The 26,895-nt window shown below is 37.0% G+C and overlaps 10 protein-coding genes across 10 annotated transcripts; 8 read left to right on the top strand and 2 right to left on the bottom strand.

The window, feature by feature from the left end:
- Nucleotides 1–515: 515 nt before the first annotated feature.
- Nucleotides 516–3,281, top strand: HUL5 (ubiquitin-ubiquitin ligase HUL5; the record flags this gene model as incomplete). Its single annotated transcript, XM_446308.1, has 1 exon — nucleotides 516–3,281. One exon carries the CDS (start codon nucleotides 516–518, stop codon nucleotides 3,279–3,281), a length of 2,766 nt encoding a protein of 921 aa, XP_446308.1.
- Nucleotides 3,282–3,834: 553 nt separating this feature from the next.
- On the top strand, nucleotides 3,835–5,577 carry EAR1 (Ear1p; the record flags this gene model as incomplete). Its single annotated transcript, XM_446307.1, has 1 exon — nucleotides 3,835–5,577. One exon carries the CDS (start codon nucleotides 3,835–3,837, stop codon nucleotides 5,575–5,577), a length of 1,743 nt encoding a protein of 580 aa, XP_446307.1.
- A 961-nt stretch (nucleotides 5,578–6,538) lies between these two features.
- ALD2 (aldehyde dehydrogenase (NAD(+)) ALD2) lies at nucleotides 6,539–8,053 on the top strand (the record flags this gene model as incomplete). Its single annotated transcript, XM_446306.1, has 1 exon — nucleotides 6,539–8,053. One exon carries the CDS (start codon nucleotides 6,539–6,541, stop codon nucleotides 8,051–8,053), a length of 1,515 nt encoding a protein of 504 aa, XP_446306.1.
- Nucleotides 8,054–8,475: 422 nt separating this feature from the next.
- CEP3 (Cep3p) lies at nucleotides 8,476–10,311 on the top strand (the record flags this gene model as incomplete). The annotated part of the gene is made up of 1 exon (XM_446305.1): nucleotides 8,476–10,311. The coding sequence occupies one exon, from the start codon at nucleotides 8,476–8,478 to the stop codon at nucleotides 10,309–10,311; it is 1,836 nt and encodes a 611-aa protein (XP_446305.1).
- Nucleotides 10,312–10,325: 14 nt separating this feature from the next.
- MLH1 (mismatch repair ATPase MLH1) lies at nucleotides 10,326–12,497 on the bottom strand (the record flags this gene model as incomplete). The annotated part of the gene is made up of 1 exon (XM_446304.1): nucleotides 10,326–12,497. The coding sequence occupies one exon, from the start codon at nucleotides 12,495–12,497 to the stop codon at nucleotides 10,326–10,328; it is 2,172 nt and encodes a 723-aa protein (XP_446304.1).
- An 860-nt stretch (nucleotides 12,498–13,357) lies between these two features.
- MME1 (Mme1p) lies at nucleotides 13,358–14,464 on the top strand (the record flags this gene model as incomplete). Its single annotated transcript, XM_446303.1, has 1 exon — nucleotides 13,358–14,464. One exon carries the CDS (start codon nucleotides 13,358–13,360, stop codon nucleotides 14,462–14,464), a length of 1,107 nt encoding a protein of 368 aa, XP_446303.1.
- Nucleotides 14,465–15,517: 1,053 nt separating this feature from the next.
- PAH1 (phosphatidate phosphatase PAH1) lies at nucleotides 15,518–17,977 on the top strand (the record flags this gene model as incomplete). Its single annotated transcript, XM_446302.1, has 1 exon — nucleotides 15,518–17,977. One exon carries the CDS (start codon nucleotides 15,518–15,520, stop codon nucleotides 17,975–17,977), a length of 2,460 nt encoding a protein of 819 aa, XP_446302.1.
- Nucleotides 17,978–19,502: 1,525 nt separating this feature from the next.
- Nucleotides 19,503–21,983, top strand: MSS11 (Mss11p; the record flags this gene model as incomplete). Its single annotated transcript, XM_446301.2, has 1 exon — nucleotides 19,503–21,983. The coding sequence occupies one exon, from the start codon at nucleotides 19,503–19,505 to the stop codon at nucleotides 21,981–21,983; it is 2,481 nt and encodes an 826-aa protein (XP_446301.2).
- A 596-nt stretch (nucleotides 21,984–22,579) lies between these two features.
- Nucleotides 22,580–23,335, bottom strand: UTP11 (rRNA-processing protein UTP11; the record flags this gene model as incomplete). Its single annotated transcript, XM_446300.1, has 1 exon — nucleotides 22,580–23,335. The coding sequence occupies one exon, from the start codon at nucleotides 23,333–23,335 to the stop codon at nucleotides 22,580–22,582; it is 756 nt and encodes a 251-aa protein (XP_446300.1).
- Nucleotides 23,336–23,801: 466 nt separating this feature from the next.
- Nucleotides 23,802–25,058, top strand: MTC2 (Mtc2p; the record flags this gene model as incomplete). Its single annotated transcript, XM_446299.1, has 1 exon — nucleotides 23,802–25,058. The coding sequence occupies one exon, from the start codon at nucleotides 23,802–23,804 to the stop codon at nucleotides 25,056–25,058; it is 1,257 nt and encodes a 418-aa protein (XP_446299.1).
- Between the last annotated feature and the right edge of the window lie 1,837 nt (nucleotides 25,059–26,895).

Here is a 26,895-nt window from a genome sequence, read left to right as displayed (position 1 = left end):
GATTAACTAAAACTTCAAATAAACTGAGCCTCAGATTCTTTGAATTGAAAGCATATGACGCTTTCCTTAATCATGCATCTGATTTACTTTTGATATTTTAAAGTTTATCTTGAATCATTCTATTGTTATTTGGTAATTCTTCGAAGCTCATCGCAATGCCGAAAAGGTTTGTTCTAACAAAAATCATAGCAAACGTTACTTTTTAGCTCTTGGGTGGCACAGCTCAGCGCAATTGTGAAGAGTAATTGTTGTATTATAGTTGTTTCTGGAGGTTTTACTTGTCTGTCTCATTTACAAACGGAATTGATCCAAGATTGTAAGTTGTTTTTTGATCCAGTAAGAACAAGTTAATACCTTAATTTTGTCAAAATCTACAGTTTACTCTAGAAAACAGATTGCTTAAAGGGAGACGATCCAAGCTTAGGTTTTTATATATCCGGTGTTACCCAATTTACAAGCAAATACAAGATTGATTTTGTATTGCATGAAATGCTAAAGATATAACAATTCTGATAATGCTTAATTTTACAGGACAAACGAGGAAGAGGAATGTAAACTTAGGGAGGAAGCAACAGACTACTAAGAAGGAGATTTTACAAAGAGCTAAATTGGAGAGAGACAGAAGGGCTGAAGAGAAAAAGCAAGAGGCATCAGCCGCATACATACAGCGTCAGATCAGAAAGTTTCTATCTTGCAAGAAAACTGCATTATTGAATTTGACATCACCTAAAGTAGTTCACTTGGTTCCTCTTCTCGGTTCAAAATTGCTAATATACCTTGGAACTCATGAGTTATTACATATACTGAACGTATCAAAACATTTCCTTACTCAGTTTGGAACAGCATTGGGAAATTGGAAGCTTTTGAATATCTATTCTGATTGCCATGATGTGAATATTGCGAATATGTGCATTAATTGCCTGAACATTGGTATTCCACTTATTGATGGTATCATAGATGCCAATATAAAATTTATTTCTAGTAATGAAGTTCTGAGAGGTACATCAGGTTTGCATATAGATGTCATTGCACCAGTGCTCTCTGCTTGGAAAGTACAATTTAGCCAAAACTATAGACGAGTATTTGAAATTACGGAGAGTCAATGTGTCCAATTCGAAGAGGTACTTCATTTTTATGAAGGATTGGTATTGAATGATCTATTGCCCATGGTAGAGCTCAATGGTAGTTCTGTACTCTTGGAGAATATGAGCTACCTATATTCTAAACTTAAGCATGCTAATCAACACCTGTATAATATAATAAGGCAATGTGTCACAAATGTGAGGTATGAACCAGTTAATATTAGAATGCGTGGCTACGTCACAGAGATATATCAGAAAGATTTTATCTACTCGTACTTGGACAGCATAAATATACACACCAACTTCAGTTCTGACTTGTTGAATTTTATAGAGAACGCGCCTAGTGAAGCTGAAAGGGATAGTGTATATGTTTCATTACTTTCTAGAGAGAATTTTGTTGAGAATCTATTGAATATTTTCTCTAGATTTCAAGATCCAGAACAGACATACTGGGACGACATCACTCACTACCCGGCATTCAAATTACTTTGTCAACTAATCAAAGTTCATTTGTGGTTATCAACAGACCATGAATTGTTGTATAACAGAAATAGAATAAAACTGGAGCAATTAGTACTATTTACTGATGGTATTAAAGATATGGTATTCAACGATATGTGGACAAAGCCGACAAATGATTCATTTCTTTATACAAATGAGGCACTCCCTTTACTGAAGATCATTTATTTGAGAGATTCCAGGATGAAGTTTTGTAAGTCATCTAATGGCGATAAAGAATACTGGACGGTTTACAATACAGATTTCCTGAAGACAGCAATATATAAGCAAATTCAAGACTATGAGGATTATTACAGATCTTACAAAGACAATTACGATGATTTATACGATTCAGATGATGAAGATAATAATGATAAGGAGATTAATGATATTATGAATCTGAAAGCAAATTATCTGGTAAATATGGAAGTAAAGCCAAATAACATTAAGCAATTCAGAAAACTTAAAATTTTGTTAGAAGCTCCATTTTATGTTCCCTTTGAACAGAGAGTGGAAATGTTCTACACTTTAATAGAGTTAGATAAGAGACGTCTCAATTTAGATGATGACAGCTCTTTGATGATGGATGTACTAAACGCATTAGGGCCTTCTCTTTCAAGAAGACAGGCAGTGAATATATCCCGGGATAATGTTCTAGAGGATGCGTATAGCTCCTTCAATCCTGCTGGTGAAAGATTTAAGGGTAAATTATCAGTAACTTTTACTAATGAATTTGGACCCGAGGCTGGTATTGATGGCGGTGGTATCACAAAAGAGTTCTTGACAAGTGTAACTGAAGAAGGATTTAAAAATGATAAGTATAAATTATTTGACACCAATCAGAACTATGAGCTGTATCCCAGCTCAGAGGTTAATGCAACAAAAATGAAATACTACTATTTTTTGGGTAAAGTTCTGGGTAAATGTATATATGACCGTGTGCTTATTGACATTCATTTCACAGATTTCTTATTGAAAAAATTGCTTAATTCTTCAAATCACTATATATCCTATTTCGATGATTTGCAGTCTTTGGATGAATCATTATATCAAAATTTAGTGAAATTATTAGCTATGAGTGCTTCTGATTTGGAATCGTTAGAATTACACTTTGAGGTCGATGACTTATCAACAGGCAAGAACAGAGTTACCGAGCTAATTCCAAATGGTTCAAAAACTGTGGTTACCAAGAACAATGTCCTTCAGTACCTTGTTCTTATTGCGGATTTCAAGCTTAACAGATCTTTAAACAAGCAAGTAGCGGCTCTGCATCGTGGGCTGAGTGTGATGATTGCACCACATTGGTTTGAGATGTTCAACTCCAGCGAGCTGCAAAAGTTAATCTCTGGGGAAGGTAAGGATATAAATTTAGAAGATCTGAAAAGCAATACCATATATGGTGGTTTCAGTGACACCAGTCTAACGATTCAGTATTTCTGGCAGATATTGGAAGAGTTCGAACCTCAACAAAGGCTAGACCTGCTGAAGTTTGTGACATCAGTGCCGCAAGCTCCTCTTCAAGGGTTCGGAGCGCTGGAACCTAAATTTGGTATAAGGAACTCTGGTCCTGAAAGGGACAGGTTACCAACAGCAGCAACATGTGTCAACTTACTGAAGTTGCCAGATTACGCAGACAAAGAATTACTAAGACAGAAACTGCTCTACGCGATTAATGCGGGTGCAGGGTTCGACCTCTCCTAATTATATATAGACGCACATCTATACTTAAATACAAAATAGACTATAGAGCAACTATAACAGATCTCCCTTGGCATCCTTAGTGCATCTATTTAATTTACCTTATTACGTGTTGTGTTCGCCTCGCAACATTCTTTTACTCGCCCTTTTTTATCACTGAGAGAAACGTTAGCTGCGTGATTTCATTACGGAAAAACTTTATTGAAGCCACTCTAAAATACGAAACTTCCTGACTCGTGAATCCACTCGCCTCCTTTCTGATGTATCCCATCGTTAAGCTCAGTGATACTGTCAACTAATTTTATATAAGTTTCCACCAACATATATAAAAGGCTGATATAATAGCAGGCTTCTGATAACCACCCCTCCAAACTGCAATAACTGAACTGCAAGAGCAAAATAGTGGATTCTATTAGAATTAGATATAATACAACTAATATTTACTGTGCTACTGCTTTATTCGCTTATTGAGTAAGGTTTGGGATTAAATTTAGCCATAACAATACTTGATAGAAGTCAACCTGGGATTGTTATTTTACCTTTTTTTTGGGTTGTGATGTTGTTGTTTTTGGGCCTTTTAGCTCAGGCTTCTGGGTTTGTAATACCCGATGCTTATAGAGACGCTCAGAGTACGGGTTTAAAACGGAGAGATGACGTGCCGACGCCACCAGAAGTTCTGCCATACCCAGGACCTGCGGAAGATGTTCCATATCCAGGTACTCCTGATGGATATACTAATCAGGATGATCAACTTGACATTAACGTCATGTTCATCTACTTCGGTTCTATGCTGGTCATGTATCTCTGTATTTGCATCATTTATTTCACAACAAAGATAGTGGTTACTCGACTATTAACGCGACATGCAAGGATATCATTGCTCAACGAAGAAGGTATGGCAACTGGATTAAGTGCAAGGAGCAGAAGATTGGCAGAAAGTGCTGAATCTAGGTGGCCTAGCGCTCTGGATGATGAAAATGAGGTCAAGTCAAAGTTACAGAAACTATCACCAGAGGAGCAGTTTTATTATAAGCAAGGTGAGGAGTACATAAAGCAAAACCCACCCCTCATCATAAGTACTGGCTCCAGAAGTGGTGACCAGAATACTGTCAATGATCCTATCATCAATGATCAAACTAGACAATTTATAGAGGAGGAAGGTGCATTGGCTTGGGAATTTCAGCCAAATCCAAACTTACCAAATGACACAATAATAGTGGAAAACAAGACAGAGATTTCGTTTTTAAATTACAACTACGACGCTTCAGTTACAACGAATTTACCGATACCTTGTATTAACAGAGTCTATTATTGTGAATTTAAAATATTTGAGTTGAGTATTACGGATGACCAAACAACATTAAAGGACAACGAAATTATCTCATTTGGATTAAGCACTTCACCATATCCTTATTTCAGATTGCCAGGTAGACACCATCATTCAATTGCGTACGATTCTAATGGTGCTCGAAGATTTAATGATTCATTTAAATTGGAGCCAGAATTGGCTGATCTATTTCCAAAGTGCCAAAAGGGTGATATTATTGGGATTGGTTATAGAACTCGAAGTGGGACGGTATTCTTTACTAGAAATGGTAAAAAAATTAGCGAGAAGTCGGTAGGTGGACATATAAAAGGCTGGAAATTCAAATACCTATACCCAGTTGTAGGTGCTAACGTGCCATGTAAAATTCACGTTAATTTTGGATCCTACGGATTTGTCTTCATTGAGGCCAATGTCAAGAAATGGGGTTATGCAAAGCCAAACGGTATAAAACTCCCCCCTCCTTCATATGATGATTATGTTCAAGATACACTACTGGAAAGTGGTTATGAAGATAACGATAATTCAGACAATGATAGTGATGATGAATCGGACACCGATAACAGAAGACAACATAGGAGTATAAAGAATACTATTATTGACATAGATGGTAATCTGTTACCTCCTCCTCCAGGCTTTGAGTTCAGTACATCACCACATTCTCATGGAACCAATGAGGAAATTAATCTAGATTCACTACCCATGAATCCTCCCAGCTATTCTGATGAAGAATCCAAAAACCAAGTAAAATCTAAAATCACTCCAAGAGACTCTGTTGGAAGAAGTGATGGTCTTACCCAAGATGAGCAGGGCTCAAGAGAAGGGAAGAGTATGATGCTTAACGATCTTGAGAATGATGGTCTCGATGATGATGAAGATGATTACATGGAATCTGATGATGGTTATGAACATGACATCGATGAATTGCAAGCAATGATTGAGATGGAGGACGATGACAGAAATGATAGCTCGTGATAATATTTCTATTTCATTTCAAATGGAAGGCATCTTCAAGGTTTGTGTTCGCCACTGAAAGTCTTTCTATTAAAATTTCACAATCAGCCTAACAAAAGTTTAATACCTTTTATCTTTTCTTAACCAGATGTTTTATTACTGTGACATTTACTACTTGATTTTTCTGCACATACATGTTGGAAGGTGCAAATAGCATGCCTTCCATTCTACTTTATTTTACTACAAAACATTCACACATTTGACTACATTATTCTTTTCTCATAATTATATCTGTTATATTTTATCTGTTATATTCGGTTCATACACGTCATTATATATTAATTTAGGTGGTATTTTTTGGTAGTTCTTCCTCTTTTGTTACTAGTGCACATACAAGAATTTTAAGTAATACCCCCTTCATTCAGTGAAAGCGTTACATCATGTTGAATAGACCAGTAAGGGATTGATGCAAAATGAACAGTGGACATAATAAATTGATTTATATTTCTTTTTTTTATTTATTATTAGTTCTTTACGATCCTTAATTTAAAATATTCAAGCAAGGAGTGATACCATTTACACACTACGTATCATGCATACATTTACGACTACATTATTCGTAACTACAATAAGGAAAGGAAAACCTCGAGAGCTTTCCTACTATCTTGTTCTTTTTGATCTGAGAGCAATATTAGAAGTATTTAGTGTGTTAACCTTATTTTAGGACTTATGAAAAAGTCACCTCATCGCTTTAGGGGATGTGCAATCCACACTAATATGGGAAGTTACTATGAAGTCTGGAACATCTACTCTGGCACACTAAAATTCATTTTGTAGTCTTATGATTGGTAATTGGTATTAATTGCTAACATATATAAAGCACTGGAGTCCCTATTTTGTATAGGTGTAAGTATTCTCTATCGTTATTGAATACGCTCGAAATCACGTCCAATAACCCTAGACCAATATAATCTAACAAGTAATGCCTGAAGTTTTCGAAGAGATTAATATCCCCCAAATTGGGCGCAGTTACAAACAACCTATTGGTATATTTATTGACAATGAGTTTGTGCCATCTTCTAATGGTGAAAAGATTGAAACAATAAATCCAGCTACTGAAGAAGTGATTACTTCTTTCTATGCTGCTACTGAGGATGATGTTGACAAGGCAGTCAAGTCTGCAAGAGAATCATATGAGAATGTTTGGTTTAAGATATCACCTGCGGAGAAGAGGGATATGCTATTAAAATTGGCGGACTTAATAGAGGAGGAGAAACCTTTATTAGCTGCTTTGGAGACATTGGATGCTGGTAAACCTTATCATACCAACGCTATGGATGATATTGACCAAATCATCCATTTAACAAAATATTTTGCAGGTGCTACTGATAAATTTACTCAAGGAAAGACAATTCCCATCGATCATGAGAAATTGGTGTACACCCTTAAATCGCCTTATGGTGTGTGCGGTATGATTATCCCATGGAACTATCCTTTGGCAATGGCTAGCTGGAAAATGCAAGGCTGTTTAGCTGCTGGTAACACGCTAGTTATCAAGCCTGCTGAGAATACATCACTCTCTTTGCTATACTTGGCGCAATTGTTCAAGAAAGCAGGTTTTCCAAAAGGTGTTGTGAATGTTGTTCCTGGTAAGGGATCTGTAGTTGGCAATTCTTTAGGTTTACATATGGATGTTGACAAAATATCTTTTACAGGCAGTACCAAGGTGGGAAGCTCTATTCTTGAACTTGCAGGCAAGTCAAACATGAAAGATGTTACCTTGGAATGTGGTGGTAAGAGCCCCGCTGTAGTTTTTCAGGATGCTGACATTGATAATGCAATTGAATATATTGCTAACGGTATCTTCTATAACTCGGGCCAAAACTGCACTGCTAATTCAAGAGTTTATGTTCAGGAAGATATTTATGATGACTTTATAAAGAGATTCACAGAACATACCAAAGAAAACTGGAAGTTTGGTTCGAAATGTGATCCATTTGATAAAGATTGCACAGTGGGTCCTGTTGTGTCAGAGAAGCAATTTGAGACGGTGAATGATTATATTAGGCATGGAAAGGAGGAAGAAAACCTACAGATTCACCAAACTGTTGAGAAATGTGATTGCAAGGGTTATTTTATTTCTCCAACAATTTTTACTGATGTCCCTCAGGGATCTAAATTGATGAAAGAAGAAATCTTCGGTCCAGTTGTTGTAGTCGCCAAATTCAAAGATTACAAAGAAGCAATAAAATTGGCCAATGATACAAATTATGGTTTAGCCTCTATGGTCTTCACTAAGAACATTTCTGTTGCTAATTGGTTTGCTAGGGACATTAAATCAGGTACTGTGTGGATCAACTCGTCCAATGAAGAAGATCCTACGGTGCCATTTGGTGGTTTCAAGCAAAGCGGTATAGGTCGTGAACTGGGTGAAACTGGTGTGGAATCATACATGCAAATAAAGACGGTGCATTTAAACATGTCAGAGAAGATTTGATCATTTCAGTAACATTTTCCTGCCCAAACTATGTATTGCACTTGTGTGTGTTTCATATATTGGCTAGGATCTCCAATATAGTATTATAAATTATCAATAGTAAACTCAAGATTCTTTCATAGAAAATTTTAAGGACTTGCAATATTTTAGAAAGAAAAAAAGATGTTATGTTTTTAAATACATTTGAAATAATGATAAATAATTATAAGTGTTCGACTATTATATGACTATATTTGTTGTTATCACGTGACCATTTTGGTTTCAATAATCACATGCTGACGCGCTTTGCTCATCGCCTAGTATACGCGTATTAATGTTACTAGTCAGTTAACGAGAAATAGCAGTTAATTTGAAGTTCAGCAATGCTAAGTATCTGAAGAACATTTTTTGAGAGCTGAATCAATATATATTGGAAGATAACGATGTTTCAAAGGCCATTGCCTACCAAATCAAATAGACCATGTTCAGTGTGTAGCAAGAGAAAAGTAAAGTGTGATAGACTTGTACCGTGCGGGCATTGTCGAAAGAGAGGTACCGAAAGTGAATGTGTTCAATCAGCTATTTCTGCTAATAAAGGTAATCATGAATCAGAGAAGGGATATTTGAGTGGATTGCTGCGTTTCTGGCAAAGCTATGAATATTGGATTCCTAATATTGGATTGTTCAAGTCACAGAAGCTGAAGTATGAAAATAATGAAGTTTTAGATTATCTAAACGTGGAGGCACAGTTTTGGGAGAGCAGCATAACGGAAACTGGGTCTTACAAACTCCTGAACTATACTATTGAAAACTTAGGTACGTTATATTTTGGATGTATTGGTGACGTGACTGAACTATACAAAATTCTGGAGCAATATTGGGATATAAAGGAAGATCAATCTTCCAAACTCCCGTTCTCAGATTCTGATAAATGTTATTCCAGGGCTTTACTATGGTCTATTTTTACTATGGGGGTGTACTACTGCCCGAAAGAACTCTTGGATGGAATTATAAGCATAGATAAGGTTAGAGACTTTACTAAAAAGCAAACTTTAACAGAAGAACAAATTCGTTGTAAAATTTATGAAGGCTTTATCACAACTACTATTGACTCCTTATATCGGTGCAATTTCATGGCCCAACCAGACATACGGTTTATACAAACCTACATTATACTCTCTACTACGTTATACTCATTCCAGTTCCCTATCCAGGCAAACATGATTCTAACAAACGCTATGTATGTTACGAAACTTTTAAGTGCAACTGTTATCTCCGCCTCAAATTCAGAAGATATAATAGGCAGTATTGCAAATGAGTCATTGAACAGACTATGGTATAGGATATGTGCCTGTGATTATATTCAAGAGGGACCGAATAAATCTATTGATTTCAATCGTGAGTTGGGGAGTCTGTTGAAACATGCAGCATATTTGGAAGATCTCCCGAGCACAGATGTATATAAAGAGGAAGATAATTATGAGATACTGTTTTGGAAGCTTTTGTCTTTGGATAGGGATATAGATCAATATCTAAACAATGGGCTAAAACCACCTCCAAAGACGCTCGATGCAGTTCAGCGTGAGGTAGACATTTATACTCAAAAGGTATCAAATTTAGAGGAAGATCAAAAATCAATTAATTCAAAATTTGAGAAATTTCTTGGTCACTTTATCTTATATACAGTTTCATGGAAGATTCAAAAACTGCAAATAATTTTCTATGATAATAAGGTGAGCTTAAACAAACTAATACGGATTACAAAAAATATCATTAAACTATTGGTAAAAAATTTTGAGCATGGACATGATACATTTAATAAGCATCCACTTGTGATTTACTATCTGTCTAGAGTTGCAACGTTTACGAATTTTTATCATATATTTGAAAACTCGGTCGAGATTCATGAAATCGTTCTTGATATTAATGAACTAATTGTAAATCTACCTCCGATATTTGGTAATCATTTGGAGAACCTAAAATATATTATTTTTAGATTTACACTTCTTCGGAAAGAATTTGGGAAAACCGACGTAGTAGATACTGGAGGGGAGTTCCAGCATCCAGTGTTTAAAGTTCTACAAAACGATGTTGCGACTATATCGAAATCCAATAACAAACTAAACTATTTACTGAAAGGATTAGGTTCATTAATTCCAGGAAAATCAATAGGTGAAGGTATATATGAAGAAGATGAGGATAGTATGTTAGATCCAACTATATTAGAGATTGTAAGCGAATTTGAGGAGAAATATCCTATTGATAGAGTCATTGACTAATAGCAGAATAACTTTCAGCATCTCTCGAATACCTTGTAAAGGCCTGGAAGATTGGCAATTTCGATAACATCATCCACTATTGAAGACGGTGCTAAAAATCTCCTCTTCAGACAGGGGTATATGACATGTTCGATTTTCTCTGATAATTCCTCTTTTTTGTGTGCATTTTCCGTATTCGAGTGCTTTTCCCCTTTTGGACTCTCTGAACTGCTACTCACTTCCATAATTATTTCTGGGATATAGAAAAGAGCGATTTGCTTTAAAATTCCGTCAAGGCACTCCTGTTCAGAGTTCCAATTAACAATTGTCCCTAACCGGTAAATAAATAAGGGTAATTTAGAAAGTGAAGGTGTGTAACCCTTGAGTAATAGAGGAATTGTCTTTAAGAAAGCTACATGTGACTCATTTTCGATAATTTCTATTGAGAAATATTCCCACAGCATTTCTTTCATTTCAACTAATTGTGAGGATATTTCATCAATCTTAGTTTCAGCCAAATTCAAAGTCTTTAATATGTTTCTTATAGATAGCTGTTCAGTATCTTGTGTTTGAAGCTGTATCGTTCCAAAGTTAGCAAAATCAGTAAGACCGATTTGGTAGAACAACTCATTACAAATCGCTCCATAATCCACTAAGAAAAGCTTCAAATCGAACTGAATTGTAAGTAATCTTTTATAATAGTCAACAATGCCAATATAATTTGAGCCAGCAAAAATTTCAGTTAGTTCTTTATGAGCAGACATATCCACCTGGTTTCGAAGTGATTCAATACTGGTTAAATTAACTGTCACTCTTTCCTTTGATAGCATAGAATATGTATTGGATTGGCTCTCATCCTGCAAACTTTGAGCGCGTGTTATGTTGACATCATCATTGAGATCAATCGGTGTAGCTTTATCTTTATTATTATCGCTTGCAGTATTGGATTGTTTACCTATATGCTGTGAAGCACTGATGTATTCAGCAGAATTATATTGGCTAGATTTCAGGAATGAGGTTATCTTAGCTTGAGAAGAATCAACTCTTACAAGCTTGTTTTCATATCTACGTTGAGAGGTTTGACTTGAATTCATAGGGTGTGTGGTTGTAGGTGTCGCGGCTTGGCTGTATTTCGTACTGGAGTTGTCAGTTAACGGTTTGGACATCATGACTCCTCTATTAAAAGTTCTAGTTGTGTCCAATTTAGACAGTTGATCATTAATGGATGTTGTTATTTCATCTATTATTTCATCTTGGTGTAGAAATCTCACTTCTCTCTTTGTTGGGTGAACATTAACATCTACCGATGGTGGACTGATATTTATACTCAAATAAATGAAGGGTCTCGTACCTTTAGGCAAGTAATTCGTATAAGTATTGTATATGGCCCTCCTTAATGGGTCACAAGTAACCAATCTATCATTTATGAAAAATATCGGTTGTACAGATTTTTTGTTATTCAGGTTGGATGTGCTAATATAGCCGCTGACTTTTGTAAGTCCTAGATTTTCGTTGGAGTCCATTTCAAATCCTATAATACTAGTAGCAACGTTATTTCCGTATATTGATCTTATTCTATCAATGGTTGTAAAATCAGGTTTTAATGTAATAGAATAGCTAGAGTCACCAAACTTTTTACATGAAAAGCCAATTCCTTTAGAATGTATACCATATCTTCCTACAACATCCAGAATCCTCGTAAATTCCTCATTTGGGGTTTTTAAGGCCCGTAGTCTGGATGGTATGTTGTAAAAGAGGTCTTCCACATGTATGCTTGTCCCATTCTTACCAGCAACTGGCTTGGGTTTATCCACCATTTTTCCCTCGTTATAGCTAACCTTATAAGCACATTGCTCATCATTCGTCTTTGTAGTAACTGAAAGTCTGGCAATATGAGATATGGATGCCAGAGCCTCACCTCTAAAACCATAGGTAGCAATATTCTCCAGATCCTGGAAGTTTGTAAGCTTTGATGTGGCAAATCTCTCACATAGCAAAGGTAAATCATCCAATTGAATACCACATCCATTATCGCTCACTTGCAACAGTTTGATACCACCATCTCTAACCAAAATTTCCAGCATTGTGGCACCTGCATCTATCGAGTTTTCCAAGATTTCTTTAAGGGCATTAACTGGTGAGATAATAATCTCACCAGCGGCAATTTTGTTCACCACTGAGGGGTCCAAAGCTCTAATCTTACCCATGTTCTTCTTGGCTTTTGCCCGGTAGCTCTTTTCAGCTCTAATACCTGTACTTGTTTTAAAATGGTGTTTGCATCTCTCTAACCTTTTTCTGCAATTTTACCAGAAATTGATGTCTCTGATGTAGAAGCATAGTCACAAGATCTTTTCGCTACTATGATACAAAGTCTATTAGCTATATACACAAAATCTATTTAAGTTGTAGTTACTAAAATTGGCCTACATTAGAATTCTGCGCTAGGAAATCCTAAGATATGATCTACCACTCCAACGATAGACGATTTCTTCATGTCATGGTCCCAATAGAAACATTCTCATTTAATATGGTACCAAATAGCAATACTCTCGGCTTGCTTTACGTGCATCGTTGGTTGCTCAGCTACGATGCCCTGTATCTTTGCAACGCTCAGTTATAGCTCGATGCCCTATGATTTTGATTACTTTTGTCAACTCATCGCTGAACAAGTCCCAAAAATCTCGAAGAAAAAAATGTGAGCATTTTGACAAAAGAGCTAACAAGTTCTCGAACTCAAGCACGCAAATACCGAGAGATTGGATTAGTAATTCGAGTATACCGATATTGCTAGTGTTACATTTGGCATATAAGTAATCACTTTATTGTTTCGTTTCACTTAGTGCCTTTTTTTTTGGACACCTTGCTTAATAGGGTGCCTCAGTTCTCAGAAGGAATAGATACCAAAATTAGTGAGTCTAGCTGTCATAAGTTGCAATTGATCTCTTCTATCCTGGAATCGAACGGCTTGTAAATAATACAAAGATTTTTGGGCATTTTTGGGTTTTTTGTTTTGCACATTAGGGAATAGTGCAATTCTCAAACAGGAGTATAACACAGGACTATAGGGATGTGGAGTTTCACATCTTCAATACCAGTATTTGGTACTGTGCATGATACTGACGGGCATGGACATGATATACCGACTACCTCTGGTGGTTCGGGTCCGAGTTCTAGTCGGTCAGGAGATGATCAGAACTTGTTTGATGATTACGAGCACAGTCCCATTTGGCATTGTTTCCTTGCAGGTGGTGTAGGAGGCATAATAGGTGACTCTGCCATGCACTCACTGGATACTGTTAAGACCAGACAACAGGGTGCTCCAAATGTACATAAATACAAGCACATGCTACAGGCATACAGAACCATGTTTATAGAGGAAGGGTTCCGTAGAGGCCTATATGGTGGGTATTGTGCGGCCATGCTTGGATCTTTTCCTAGTGCAGCTATTTTCTTCAGTACCTACGAGTTTACAAAGAGGACTATGATCAATGACTACCATCTCAATGATACATTTTCTCACCTCACAGCTGGTTTCCTGGGTGATTTCTTTTCCAGTTTTGTATACGTTCCATCGGAAGTGCTGAAAACTAGACTGCAATTGCAAGGTTGCTACAATAATCCTCATTTCAATTCAGGATATAATTATAAGAGTCTAAGAAATGCCATTGCAACTATTTATAGAACTGAAGGTGTAGCGGCCTTATTTTTTGGATATAAAGCAACGCTGGCCAGGGATTTACCGTTTAGTGCATTACAATTCGCATTTTACGAGAAATTTAGACAATGGGCATTCCTTCTAGAAGGTAAGGATATCTATAAGCATGACCTATCGATTTCTAATGAAATTGTTACAGGTGCATGTGCAGGTGGTCTCGCAGGAATTCTCACGACACCTCTGGATGTGGTTAAAACTAGAGTCCAAACGCAACTGCCTTCGCAAATCGATATATCGACTGATACCAAGATAAAAAATGTTTCCAAGCCGGTAACATTGACAAACTCAATATTTAAAAGCTTAAGAACTGTCTATACTTCAGAAGGATTTTTCGGGTTTTTCAGTGGAGTAGGCCCTCGTTTTGTGTGGACAAGTGTACAAAGTAGTATAATGTTGCTGCTATACCAGATGGCATTGAGGGTATTGAGTAATAGAGAATCCGAAAAACTAGATCTGTGACCAAGTTGATATTCAGATATTTTGCATATTTATAATTGCTTGAAATCATGAAATATGCGTAACAGCTTTGCATATATTTTCTTTGTGAAAAGGTAGGAAGTCTTTGAACGCTTAAAATGTAATATGGCTTTAGGAAGTCCACAGGAGATCGAATTTTTTCTATCCTATCAGTTTCAGGTCTGACAAATTTGACATTACATTTCCTGTAATTTGGCACTTGCAAGTATAAAACTATGCATATATAATAATACAATATTCATGCATATATGACATTCGAAAATGACACTAAAGCCGCACAATTTATGAGTTTCATTTTAACTAAACAAGAAAATAGAGGAGAACAGCAAAAAATATATCTTATATTGGAGTATTATCGCATGAGGTCATTGGCTGGCATTTTAGTTGTTCGATGTATTATTTTTATTCCGGTATTGAATTATGTCGACTCCATCACAATTGGTTAACCATTAATGTAAAATAGTAAAAGGGCTGCATATATATTTGTAAATATTAAACATATAGGGCTATTATTGTACGTATAATCACAGTCTATTCATATTCTTGAACTCCTACGATCTATTCTACATAGTCTTTGAAACTTGTTGCCATGTCTTTTGTGATGTTTTTGCGATGAGCCTGTAATGCTTGATTTTTTTCGGATCACAGAATGCCCGTTGAGAGAACGTTTTACAGGGGAGAACGCAGGTAATGCCATCTTAACGAGTGCGAGACATAGAAGGTGAAATGTTTGGCCCTAAACTATACTCTGAGCTGCAATAGAAGTGAATATCCCTAACTAACCAGTTCCAAGACGGTATATACTCTTGGTTTTTATCAGGACTACCCAACTATTTGCAGCATCAGAACATTAGAAACCTCTATTAGGGTTGGTGCGGTTTTGTTGAGTTTAAAAGGATATCAATATTAGTATAAAAGCAAGATACTTTTGTTCAGCAGATTAGTAAATCTATTCAATTTTTTGAGTCTTTCGTTGGCTAGCGGTTTCATATACATTGGTTTAGGTTGGTATTTTATTTAGTAAATCTTTGGAAGATGCAATATGTTGGAAGAGCTTTCGGATCTGTATCTAAGACTTGGTCATCGATTAATCCAGCTACATTATCCGGTGCAATAGATGTTATTGTTGTTGAGCATCCAGATGGGACTTTAGCATGTTCTCCATTTCACGTCAGGTTTGGGAAGTTTCAAATCTTGAAACCCTCACAAAAGAAAGTTGAAGTTCTAGTAAATGGTAAATCCACTAATGTGCCGATGAAGCTAGGTGAATCGGGTGAAGCGTATTTTGTGTTTGAAACATCAGCTAATGCAGATGATATTCCAAAGGAATTGTTGGATTCGCCTGTGATTAGTGCAAGTTCTAGTCCAAATCAGTCACCGGTATCAACTTCACTCGATTTGAATAATGGGATGGAAGATGATGCAACACAAAGGATAGATTCGCATAAATCAACCTTTCTAGATTCAGGAAGCCCCGTAATTGACAAATTAGAAGAGCCTGATTTCCTTGATATCAATGAATCTACTGAAAATTTTGATAAAGAAGATAGAACTTTGAATAAGAAAAAGACTAAAACTTTTCAAGAGAATCTGAATCGTAAATTAACTGAGATTCACATACCCAGTAAACTAGAGAATGATGGTAGTTTACTACTCGATATTGAAGGCTATAAGCCAAATAAAGAAAAAGTGCATGATACGGATGAGCAATTAAAAAGTATCCTGAAAGAAGAACTTGGTAGTGAGGCCGATATTTCGAACTTCATACAAGAAGATGGGAAGGGTAACATTAAAATTGTGAATCCCTTCGAAAACAATAAGTCACCGCTCATGTCACCACCTCAGTCTCCAACGATGAGTGGAAATACGTCTGAGCTTGTTATGTCTCCTCCATCGCCAGCATCGGCGGATTCTACTTTTCATGCATCCTCAGATGAGCTTGATTCAAGTTCTCAGATATCCCAAGATGATGAAGAAAAAAACCGCAGATTTATCAAGACAATAAGGCTAAGTAGCGATCAATTAAAATGCTTGAATTTGGTTTACGGTGAAAATGATCTCGCATTTTCTATAGATCATGGTAGGTCTGTGATAACATCCAAGCTTTTTGTTTGGAAATGGGATGTCCCGATAGTAATCAGTGATATTGACGGAACAATCACTAAATCAGATGCATTGGGTCATGTTTTAGCTATGATTGGGAAAGATTGGACTCATCAAGGTGTCGCGAAATTATTCAGTGAAATAGCAAGAAATGGGTACAATATAATGTATTTGACAGCAAGAAGTGCTGGTCAAGCTGACTCTACCAGAAATTATCTGCGCTCAATCATTCAAAGTGGGCATCGGCTTCCTGCAGGACCAGTTATATTATCTCCAGATAGAACCATGGCAGCTCTAAGGCGTGAAGTAATTCTAAAAAAGCCAGAGATATTTAAGATTGCATGTTTGAATGACATCCGGTCATTATATTTTGATAATATAGATTTCCACACAGCAAGAGAATCGCAAAAACTTGAAGATGCAGGTGGAACAAATGAGAAGATCTCTGATGCTATTGATAAAGGGCATACTTTAACATTCTCGGCAACCAATACTGATGATGAAAAGCCAACTCCTTTTTTCGCTGGCTTTGGTAATCGTATTACAGATGCCCTGTCCTATCGTACTGTGGGTATACCAAGTTCTAGGATATTTACGATTAATACAGAAGGTGAAGTACATATGGAACTGTTGGAATTGGCTGGGTATAAGAGCTCGTACATTCATATAAATGAGCTTGTCGATCACTTCTTCCCACCAGTTCTACTTAATGCCGATGATGACATGAGAAGTATAAGTTCTTTTACACCGGGTTCCCCTGTAAGTGGGACTGTTGATGGTAAAATGGGGAATATTAGTTTTCAAAGCAATGGGCCTGATGATGCTTCAAAGCCGTATTTCAGAAGTACGCAAGAAGAGAAATTCACTGATGTAAACTATTGGCGAGACACATTGTTGAGCACAGACGATCTGCCTGATCTCAGCTCCGATGACAACTTAGATGATGTAAACGATACCAAAGCAGCTACGACATCGACCGAAAACGAAACTCCGAATAAGGGAAAGAAAAATAACGCAGACCAGAAATTGATGTCTCAGCAAGGAGACAAAATTGCAACCACTACCAATGGTACAAATATATCTAAGAAGGGCCCTGTTGATACTGAGAAAAGTGGTCACAGTAATAAGACGCACGTATCACCGGAAAGCAAAGAGATTGGGAAGCGTATATACCTACATCTAGGTTCGCCACTTACATCCCCGGTGAAGACGTACCCAGGTGAATCTATATTAGAAGAGATGAGTGCCCTCACAAAGAGAGCCTCCTCACCATCATCAAGTGTCACCAAGCTAAATGTACTTGACGATGCTCATGATGAATATAACCACGACTCTGAGTTATCAGATGATAATAACGAAGAGGACGAGTTTGATGAGGATGACTTTGAGTAGGTGATTATCTAATGATAAACACGCTGAAAGCCACGAGAAATTTTTACGCTATCAATTTTCCCTTTCTGTGGTCTTGTGGCCCCGGGCATAGGCGAGACGTGTGAGTACATTACGTATAATATATTTAGACTAATCATTTCGTCTGCACTCATTTAATATTTATAAGCACAGATAATTACCATGATCTTAGTAACAGCATTAATGACAAATATATATACCGGTAAAATCAAGTCCAGCCCGCACTATCGGCGATGGGTCGGTGGTATCGTAAGTACAAATTGAATCCGAACGATCGCAGTTTTTCAGGCAAGAGAAATCGGACGTTGGAAGCATTCTCTGGTTCCTCTTTCGACAACTAGTGTATATGGTGTAGATTTGTATTTGTAGAATTAGAGAGAGACAAGGGTCCGCAAAGACCAGAAGGTGGGGTGTTCCCAGTACTGGTTGAGGCCTACTTCAGTTCTCTTCATTACAATTGATCGACCAGAAAGAGAAAAGAAAATCGTTGTCAGAGAGAATTGTCAGTAAATTGTCCCTAATCGAACATCACAAGCAAATCAAGAATGACTACCGTTTGGACCTCAGAAGTTTTGTAAGATGATCAATGGGATAGGGTTAGGGACAAACATGTGATTGTCCCTCATCATCAACACTTTCCCAGCAGGCAAACCTCTCTCTGCCTTTCCTAAGGCTTACTTCTTGCAATGTCTTTCAATATTTTTTTTCATCAAAGAGAAAAAGTTTCACGTCACACAAGAAAAAAAAAACAGACACCAAGCGAAAAATTAAGAAGCGAGGATTATTGGCAAGTAAAATTAGGCTCAAGTTGAGTAAACAATACGAGGTTTCTGAGGTAGCCGCGGCGTACTTTACACAGGGAGGCGGCTCATAGGTAATATATAAGTTGGTAGTCGGGCAGGCAATTGGAACACTAGGACTGTAACTTTCTGTACCCACGTATAGCGGTGCGGTATTTTGGACATTCCCTTTAAAGTTGGAATATTATAAGTGTCTCGACTTACTTGGCAAGGAGACTGATCAATCAGAGTATATACTAGTCTATTGATTGATTTGATTTAGAGAGGTCAGTTTATTGAAAAGTGGTGCTGTTGATTTTCTTGAGAGAAGTTGCGAATATTCACAGCTTTCTGACAAGGCAAGGGGAGAATAGTATCAAACGCCCTAAAGACTGTTTTAAGCGTGTTGTTAGTTTCATACTTGCTAGACTTTCATTATAACTATATTTTGGCAAACAACAAGATACAGATAAAGAAACACGGGCAGTTATTGCATATCTAGGATTTCTCATTCAGGCATTTAATTATAGAAGGTGTCACAAACGAAATTCTATTAGCAAAATAGGATCGAACAGGAAGAGGAAAAGGTAGCAGAAATAAAAGGTATTCGTATTTTGATTTTACTACAATACTTTTCTAGTCTATTGGCATTATTGTTGTTGTTTTTTTGAGGTAAACTTGTTGTTCTTTTATCCCTTAAACTGGTTGTAACTTTGAATATCTCCACCATGAATATAGGTGGTAGTAACCCGTATAACAATAATCCGAACTCTGGGTACCCATCCAATAATGGGTACAACAATAATAAAATGGACTACAGGGGGAAAAACATGAGTTCATCTAGTATACATACGACAGAAGGAAGTACTCCTAATACTGCTGGCGGTATGGGAAAGGAACCATATTCTAATGTCTCGGGAAGTCAAAGATCGTCAGACACTCTGAAGCAACAAAAATTCATAGTCTCAGATGCGATGGCTAAGAATTCAAGGCAACTTCTATTTGCACATATTTACAATTACCTGGTCCACAATAAATTCTACTCCACCGCATCACAATTTCTGAAAGAGGTTGAGGTTCCTTTAACCACAATAGAAAATATAGGGAAGATAAAGGAAAATACAGTGAGAGATGACTCCTCTCAAATGAGATATGATGATATTCCAGAGAATCTCTTAAGACCAGATATGCTTTTGAATGCCTCGGACACCTTTCTAGTAGAGTGGTGGGAAATTTTCCGGACACTTTTCGATCATGTTGATGGTATTCCAAATGAAAGTTTGGATAGTAACGGAAACCAAGAGGTATTTAAACAACGAATAATGGCCATTTTGCCGCATAACAACCCAACAGTACCTCCACCATTTATTAACGGTGCTGAGAATTTGGTGGATCCTGAAAGACATATGAATATTGCTAGAGGCAGTAGTGTCTCTCAGCCAAGTGGTGTCCTGCGAAGCCCAACACAGAATGAGTTGCTGAATAATAGTCAAGATCAAAGACCACCACAATTTCGATCGAAAAGTATGATGAATGGCATGCCTCCGGGTTTATCTTCTATGAGTACTCCAAATGGTGTAGAGGGTATGCAGGGTAATTTTGAGAGACCAACTTTCCAACAGAGCAAATCAGCAGCTCTGCCGACACAAAGAAAATCTAGCATTGAAGAGCAAGCAAATAGAAATTCAAGTAACTTTTCTGGTTTCGGTTCCCAATCTCCTAAAAATGTGAATGAGGATAATGAAATTGATAGCAAATCAGCTAAGGGCAAATTGAGATCCAAGAGTTCGAAAAGGGGTAAGGTTGGAAAGGCAGCAGGAACTCCCAAATATAATGAAGTTGATGAAAAACATAGTACAATGCAGGGGAGTCCGTTTTCTCCTGAACTATTGGGTTCTAATAATCCTGTATTACAAAATCAAAGTAAGCCTTCGGCTCAATCACAAATGAATGGATCTCAATGGGATCCAAATTTTTTGATGCAACAACAAAGAAACCCTCAACAATGGCAAAAATTAAATGGGAACAATATGCAGCAAGATATCCCTAATTCAAGTCATCCTAGCATTGGATCAAACAACCCTTCTAATACAAGTCATAGATTTAATAGTAGACGGAAAGAGCAATATGATTCAAAACCTGAAGCTATCGGTAATGGATCACATAGAAGCTCGACTTCACCAAGTGCGGGTTCAGTGGGAAATATGTCTGCGGATTATGGTGATCAAAATGAATATGGCAGCAATAAATCCTCAAACTTCAGCGGTGCTTTTACCAATAATAATGCTATGTTTCAAGAAATGGCAAAAACAATGAATTTAATGATGAATCAAAAAAGCGAAGAGATGAACCAATGGAATAAATCAAATCCCTACAATATGAGACCTGATAATATGCCAATGTCAACGATGAATTGGAATAACTTCCCTATGCCGAAAGGAACGTCTAATTCCTTTAACAAGGACATGTTACAAGCCATGCAAAATAAAATGATGCAATCTCAATCTTCATCAGGAATGGATCCAAACCTTCAACAACAATATTTAATGATGATGAACATGCTGATGAATTTTCAAAGTGGAAACGGATTTCAATCCAACCCAACTAACGTATACAAATCACGAGGCAATGATCTGGATTTTGCTCAACCGTTTTCATCTGAGAATAATCTTGCTAACGATCAGTCAAACATCAGATCTTCCTATGAAGCATATCAAGAGGATTCCAAAACACCTTCTACAGAAAATGGAGGTCGTAAAATGAACATGACACCTTCTCTACAAAGTACTAATATGATATCCAATGGACAGATGAAACATTCAACTTCTCGTTTTTCACCGACTCATGGTGCACCAAATCAATCTGAACTGAATAAGATGGAGTCAACACAAAGAGGAAATGATATTTCACACAATTACAATCCACCAAATAACAGGTTTGTAGGAAACAATTTAAAAAGCCAAAATTTTTCTTTAGCTTCTCAAGATGAAAGTGTTATTGCTGCTGCAAAAAAGGGTAGAAGGAAGCTTACGAAATTAAACAAAAGAAATTTGGCTACGCCAGAAAGCACTTCAAATACAAACTATCCCGAAAGTAATAAAAATGGAATAAGTACTCCAAACGGTTCAGTGGGCAATAAGGGTAAGCAGACAGATATAAATGGGCATAGCAATTATCCCGACAATCCATTTGAATTGTTCAACATCTGAAATATTACTTACAGTTAATAGAGTAATTCTATTTTACAATTTGTGAAAGTAAAATAAATGTTGTGGGGCTACTGATGGTACGGACATCGGAAGTAACTTTGAAGATCTTATTCCTTTAATCTTTGTGCTTTAATTATATAGAGGGGTACAAATAATTGATGAATATATTGTCTATAACTAATGAATGAGTAAAACTCAAAATAGAGTATGTATTATATCAGTATAAGTGCTTCTAGTTTTGTGAACTGTATTAAAGTGAGAATATTTTGTTTGACACCATCACATGCTTTTGTTTAATGTGATACCAATCGTATTAAGTTTATTGTTTATTTTACCATCTTATTATTGAAAGATATTTCACAACTGATTCTTCAACAAAACATAAATCTATCAAAAATATAATAAACATTTTACTTGAAAAATGTAAAATTTTGACACTGAACTTGGTAATATCATAGTTATTCCCCATATATCTGACGGATTAATATGTAGGTATGTATATATTACTGAAAGTATAATGGCATATATTAGATAACTTTTAAGGTAAGATGCAAATTAATGGTGAGTATTTCCTAGAATAAAATATATATTATATACTAACGCTTACGTTGCTTCTTCCATTTGAATGTTACATTACCAGTATCAGAAATAATCTTCTTTTTTGATCCTTTCTTCATCCTCTCTCGTTGACTATCCATCCTCTGTTGTATCTGATTTAGTTGTTTCTCCCTTTCCATGTGTAGTTTAACTTGTTTTATTTTTTTAAGTCTTTTTTTGTCTAGTGATTCCTTTGGCATCAATAATGATTCTGAATCACCAACGTTTAAATTTTGAGATGTCAATTGATCTACGGTTAATCTATTCTCTGGTCTATCTAGAAATTCCTTTGTAGTTTTGAAGTAGTTCTCTGCTTTAAAGTCTCTCATGCTATCTTGATCATCTACAAAAACTGTGTGTTTCGATTGTGACTTATAACCAATAAGTTGCTTGTCTCTTTGTAGTTTTTTCAGCTCAACTTGTCTAAGTGTTCTTATATAGTTACTATCCTGCGTCTTTAACAGTTTAACTTGATCCATATCTAGAGAGGGATCTTCACCATCTTCATATCTTGATTTTATAAGAAGACCCTTGTCATCTACTTTTCTAGTATTCATGGCATGGTAATATTCATCAGGGTTCCTCTCCTTAGCTTTCTCCCGGAGGGCCTTTAGAGTGTTCTGTTTCTTATGATAGTCTTGAGCACGCTTCACATAGTCCTTATGCTTCTCAAGCATACCAAGTCTAGCACGACCTGTGAGCTGCGAACGCTCCCTATGCTGCTTCTTCTGGATATCGTGCACTAATTTAGCCATATTTTAATAATCGCTATTATTATGGAATTTCAACTGTGTCTGTCCTTTCAAAAAATATCGAATACGATATGTCTAGGAATTCCAGTTAAGGCAGTTATGCAACTGTTAAACAAGACTGTATCAAATAGTGCTTGATATATTAGCACTATTATTAACTAGTCTCTAACATGCAATGCGATGAGCTAGCTCATCTCAAAATTTTTTTCACCTCACCTCGTACATATGTACAATGTTCTAATAACCATAATAACATCGATGATTAACACTGAGCAAACCAGCAATTGATTGTATATATTATTTTAATTTCTGACCATTGTTAACGGAACAGCGTAGATGAATCTTTAACCATAACTAGGAGTATTGGCATTTTTACAAATATATCAGAAGGCCTTTGTCGTTAAAGTGTTGATACCTAGGAAATTTGTAAATCATCACTGACTTATATTAACAGCTCCGTTCTGGCAATATGACAGAAATGGATTTTGATTTGGAGCAAATACAAAAATATGAGTTGCCAGATTTTGAGACTGCGTTACTATTCAGTATAGTTGCTAAAAAGAACTTCCTTGTGCTGTTTGATGCAGAGCAGAGAAAGCTCAACGATGAAATTTCCAATGAGGAGCTAATTCAGAAGTCTGTGGGAGATGTGATGCAGAAACGGACAGATTTCAAAATCAACTTCAAATATCAATGCATTAACCATGTAACTGATGAGATGATCAGCGAGATACAAAAATGTGAGCTCGACGACTACAAAAACTTAGAGACAATGGAACACGTCGATGAGAAAGGCGATAGATCTGCTAATATCGCTGGAGTTGACCAGAATGTAACTATAGAGTTTTACCTCGTGGAAGACATCGATAGACAGTCGCTGGCTGACTATTACCAGCTGGGACGTCTAATGAGAGAGGGATATATCTTTAATGTGCAACACAATGGTATAGCGAACAACAAGAAGTATTGGAAACTTTTCATTGGGACTGTAGCATGGAAACGAGATGAATATATAATACCTGATGATATACTACAGTTGGGTGCCGCGGATAAGAAGTATTCACATAAACATGGCCAATCTTTCAAGCTGAAATCGTTTTCAACTGGGTTTGAGGACTGGATACGACACAAATTCTGGCTTGTCACGACATTAGCCATGCCAAATATCAAGCCTACTATAGAGGTCCAAGCTGCGGATGATACTGCTAGTTTTAGCTCTGTTGTAATAACTAAGGATGAAGCAAAGGAAGAAGAAGCCATAACCGGCTCAAGCGATGGTGCCGAGAAAATAATAAGTGGTGATTACAAGAATTACGATAACATACACATTCAAGCATCTCTGCGTAGGTATATTTTGGATATTATGGTTCATATACGTACGCATAGACTAACATTTAATGCCAGGGGCGGTGGCATACACAAGAACTGTTACTCCAATATGATAACATTGTCGAAGATAATATGCATAAAAGACCACAAGAGCTTTGTAGTACCGCAGCATGTGCGTCTTGCGGCTATGTGGTTCTTACCCTTACAGTTAAGTGTAATAGATGACTCACTTAAGGACAACTCCATTCTTTATGGTAGCAAGCCAGAACTAGTCAGGGAGCTAATGAAGCGGGTGGTATATGTTCGGAACAAGCAGATAATAGATATGGATAACCCGCTTTTCATGGAGGCACTTATTGTAAAAAGTGCTCTCAAGAAGATAGTTCCACCTGTATAGGCTAAGGCAAATGTTTTCTCCATGATCTAAAGAAATATTAGTGCTGGTGACCTAGTGGATAAACTGGACAGAAGAGAGGGGGGGAGGGCATAAGTAGATAAGCTAAAGGATCTATACTTTTCTTTTGCTTGGCGAATTTTTTTACCATTTTTGTGTTGCATATTTTTAGAAACTAAGTAAGAAATTGTGAATAACTTGCAAGAAATTTGTGTCAATTAAAACAATGACTATTGGATCAAATTCCACGCATCTGGACTAACACTACTTGTATTACAAGTCATAGTACATGGGCTGCATAATTAGAAACAGAGAGGGGGAGGCGGGGTTCACCAATATAAACCGCGTTCGTGCTGTTGAGCTGCGGTGGATGGAATTAGTAGTGGGAATACCCGAATACAGATATAGCTGGTAAACAGAATCCAGACCCACAACAAACCGTCGATCATCCTATCTGTTTCACTAAGGCTAGAAGCAATGCTTATTCATCCATAATAGGAAGGATAGGGTCCAAAAGAATATTCAAGGACCAGTATAGTAGCTCTATAGTGCCTATGTATTTACATCTTTTAATTTTCTTTTCTTTTTTTTGGTTCTATAAAAATTTTCGCGTGTATTAACGGGTATTATTGATCCCTCATCCAGTCAAATAAACACTCAATGGAGTTTTCGCGTGAACTACTAGTCTATACAATGAGGTGTAAATAAAACAAGTTCTAGAAAGAGGGTCAAAAGGGCAGGGCAGTGTGTGTGTGTGTGTGTGGGGGGATAAACGCTTCTAAATGGACAAGGTATTCTAGACTAATTCCAAGATGCGGTAAATAAGGATTTAGGGCTCGCCAGGCACGTCAATAGAGAGAACGACGCGACAACCCAACGTAGTAATGCCATTACCCTTTACAGGGCATACGGACATTAGAGGGATCAAAGACGAGGATGGAGCACTTTCAACGTGAAACAGTTTGCCCACGTATAAACCCATTGGTCCTTCCCAACTTCCTTAGGCTACGTCATGAAGACATTACTAGGGAGCTAATGAACATGGTGGCCCTTAACCATCGCGAAACAGTACAGTGGAAAAAGCTCCCTGAGAAAGAGATGTGTGATAGGTCGTAGATTCAGAAGTGGGGGGGGGGACTCACACGTAAACCCTAACGGCACTCTGTGATACTACAGGGTCAAATACAGTTTTAGGGTTGCAATTTCTTTTCTCCTGACTTGTTTCGCAGTTAGCGTAGTGACGGTGGGTGTAATTCCCATTTATAGTAGTCCCTTCCTTGTTTACCCATTACTGTATGTGGACCTTTGGACTTCGGGAACTACTACTCTACTACTCTTACACACTATCATATAGTGTGGCGAAAAGGGATAGGGTTGTAGAGGACACGCACGACGGATCTAGAAAAGTAATCATGGTGAGTTACGTATCTTGAACAAAGTGGTGTCGAACGGGTAGAGACCAAGTTCGAGAAAAGGTAAACAAACAAGAGATTGGAAGGGGTAAACAAAAGGAACGCGGGTCACCTGCGAAGAAGACAAGGCAGAGGAGTGGATACAACATGCCAAAAGAAAATATCAGAAAACGCGGGTCACTTGGGAAAAAGCTCTATGTGGGAATAGAAGCTACGCAAAGGTAGCAGATCAAATATAGAAGACTAAATTCGATTGGGTAATAACGGCATAATAGCCTCTACAGCTGTTTTCTTATCTTTTTCTGAGAGATTTTTATTTGCCCGTCTTAGTGAGTGGCAATATACCGTGTATGCACTTGGGATCTCAATATATCTCCCCCCCCCAAAGAACAATAACATCTTAAAGGATTCTCGCACAGGTTCTTAGA

Source organism: Nakaseomyces glabratus, chromosome F (genome assembly GCF_010111755.1).
Source record: "Nakaseomyces glabratus chromosome F, complete sequence".
NCBI lineage: Eukaryota > Fungi > Ascomycota > Saccharomycetes > Saccharomycetales > Saccharomycetaceae > Nakaseomyces > Nakaseomyces glabratus.
The sequence above is the reverse complement of the archived record's forward strand: the minus strand, read 5'-3'. Positions and strand labels throughout refer to the sequence as shown.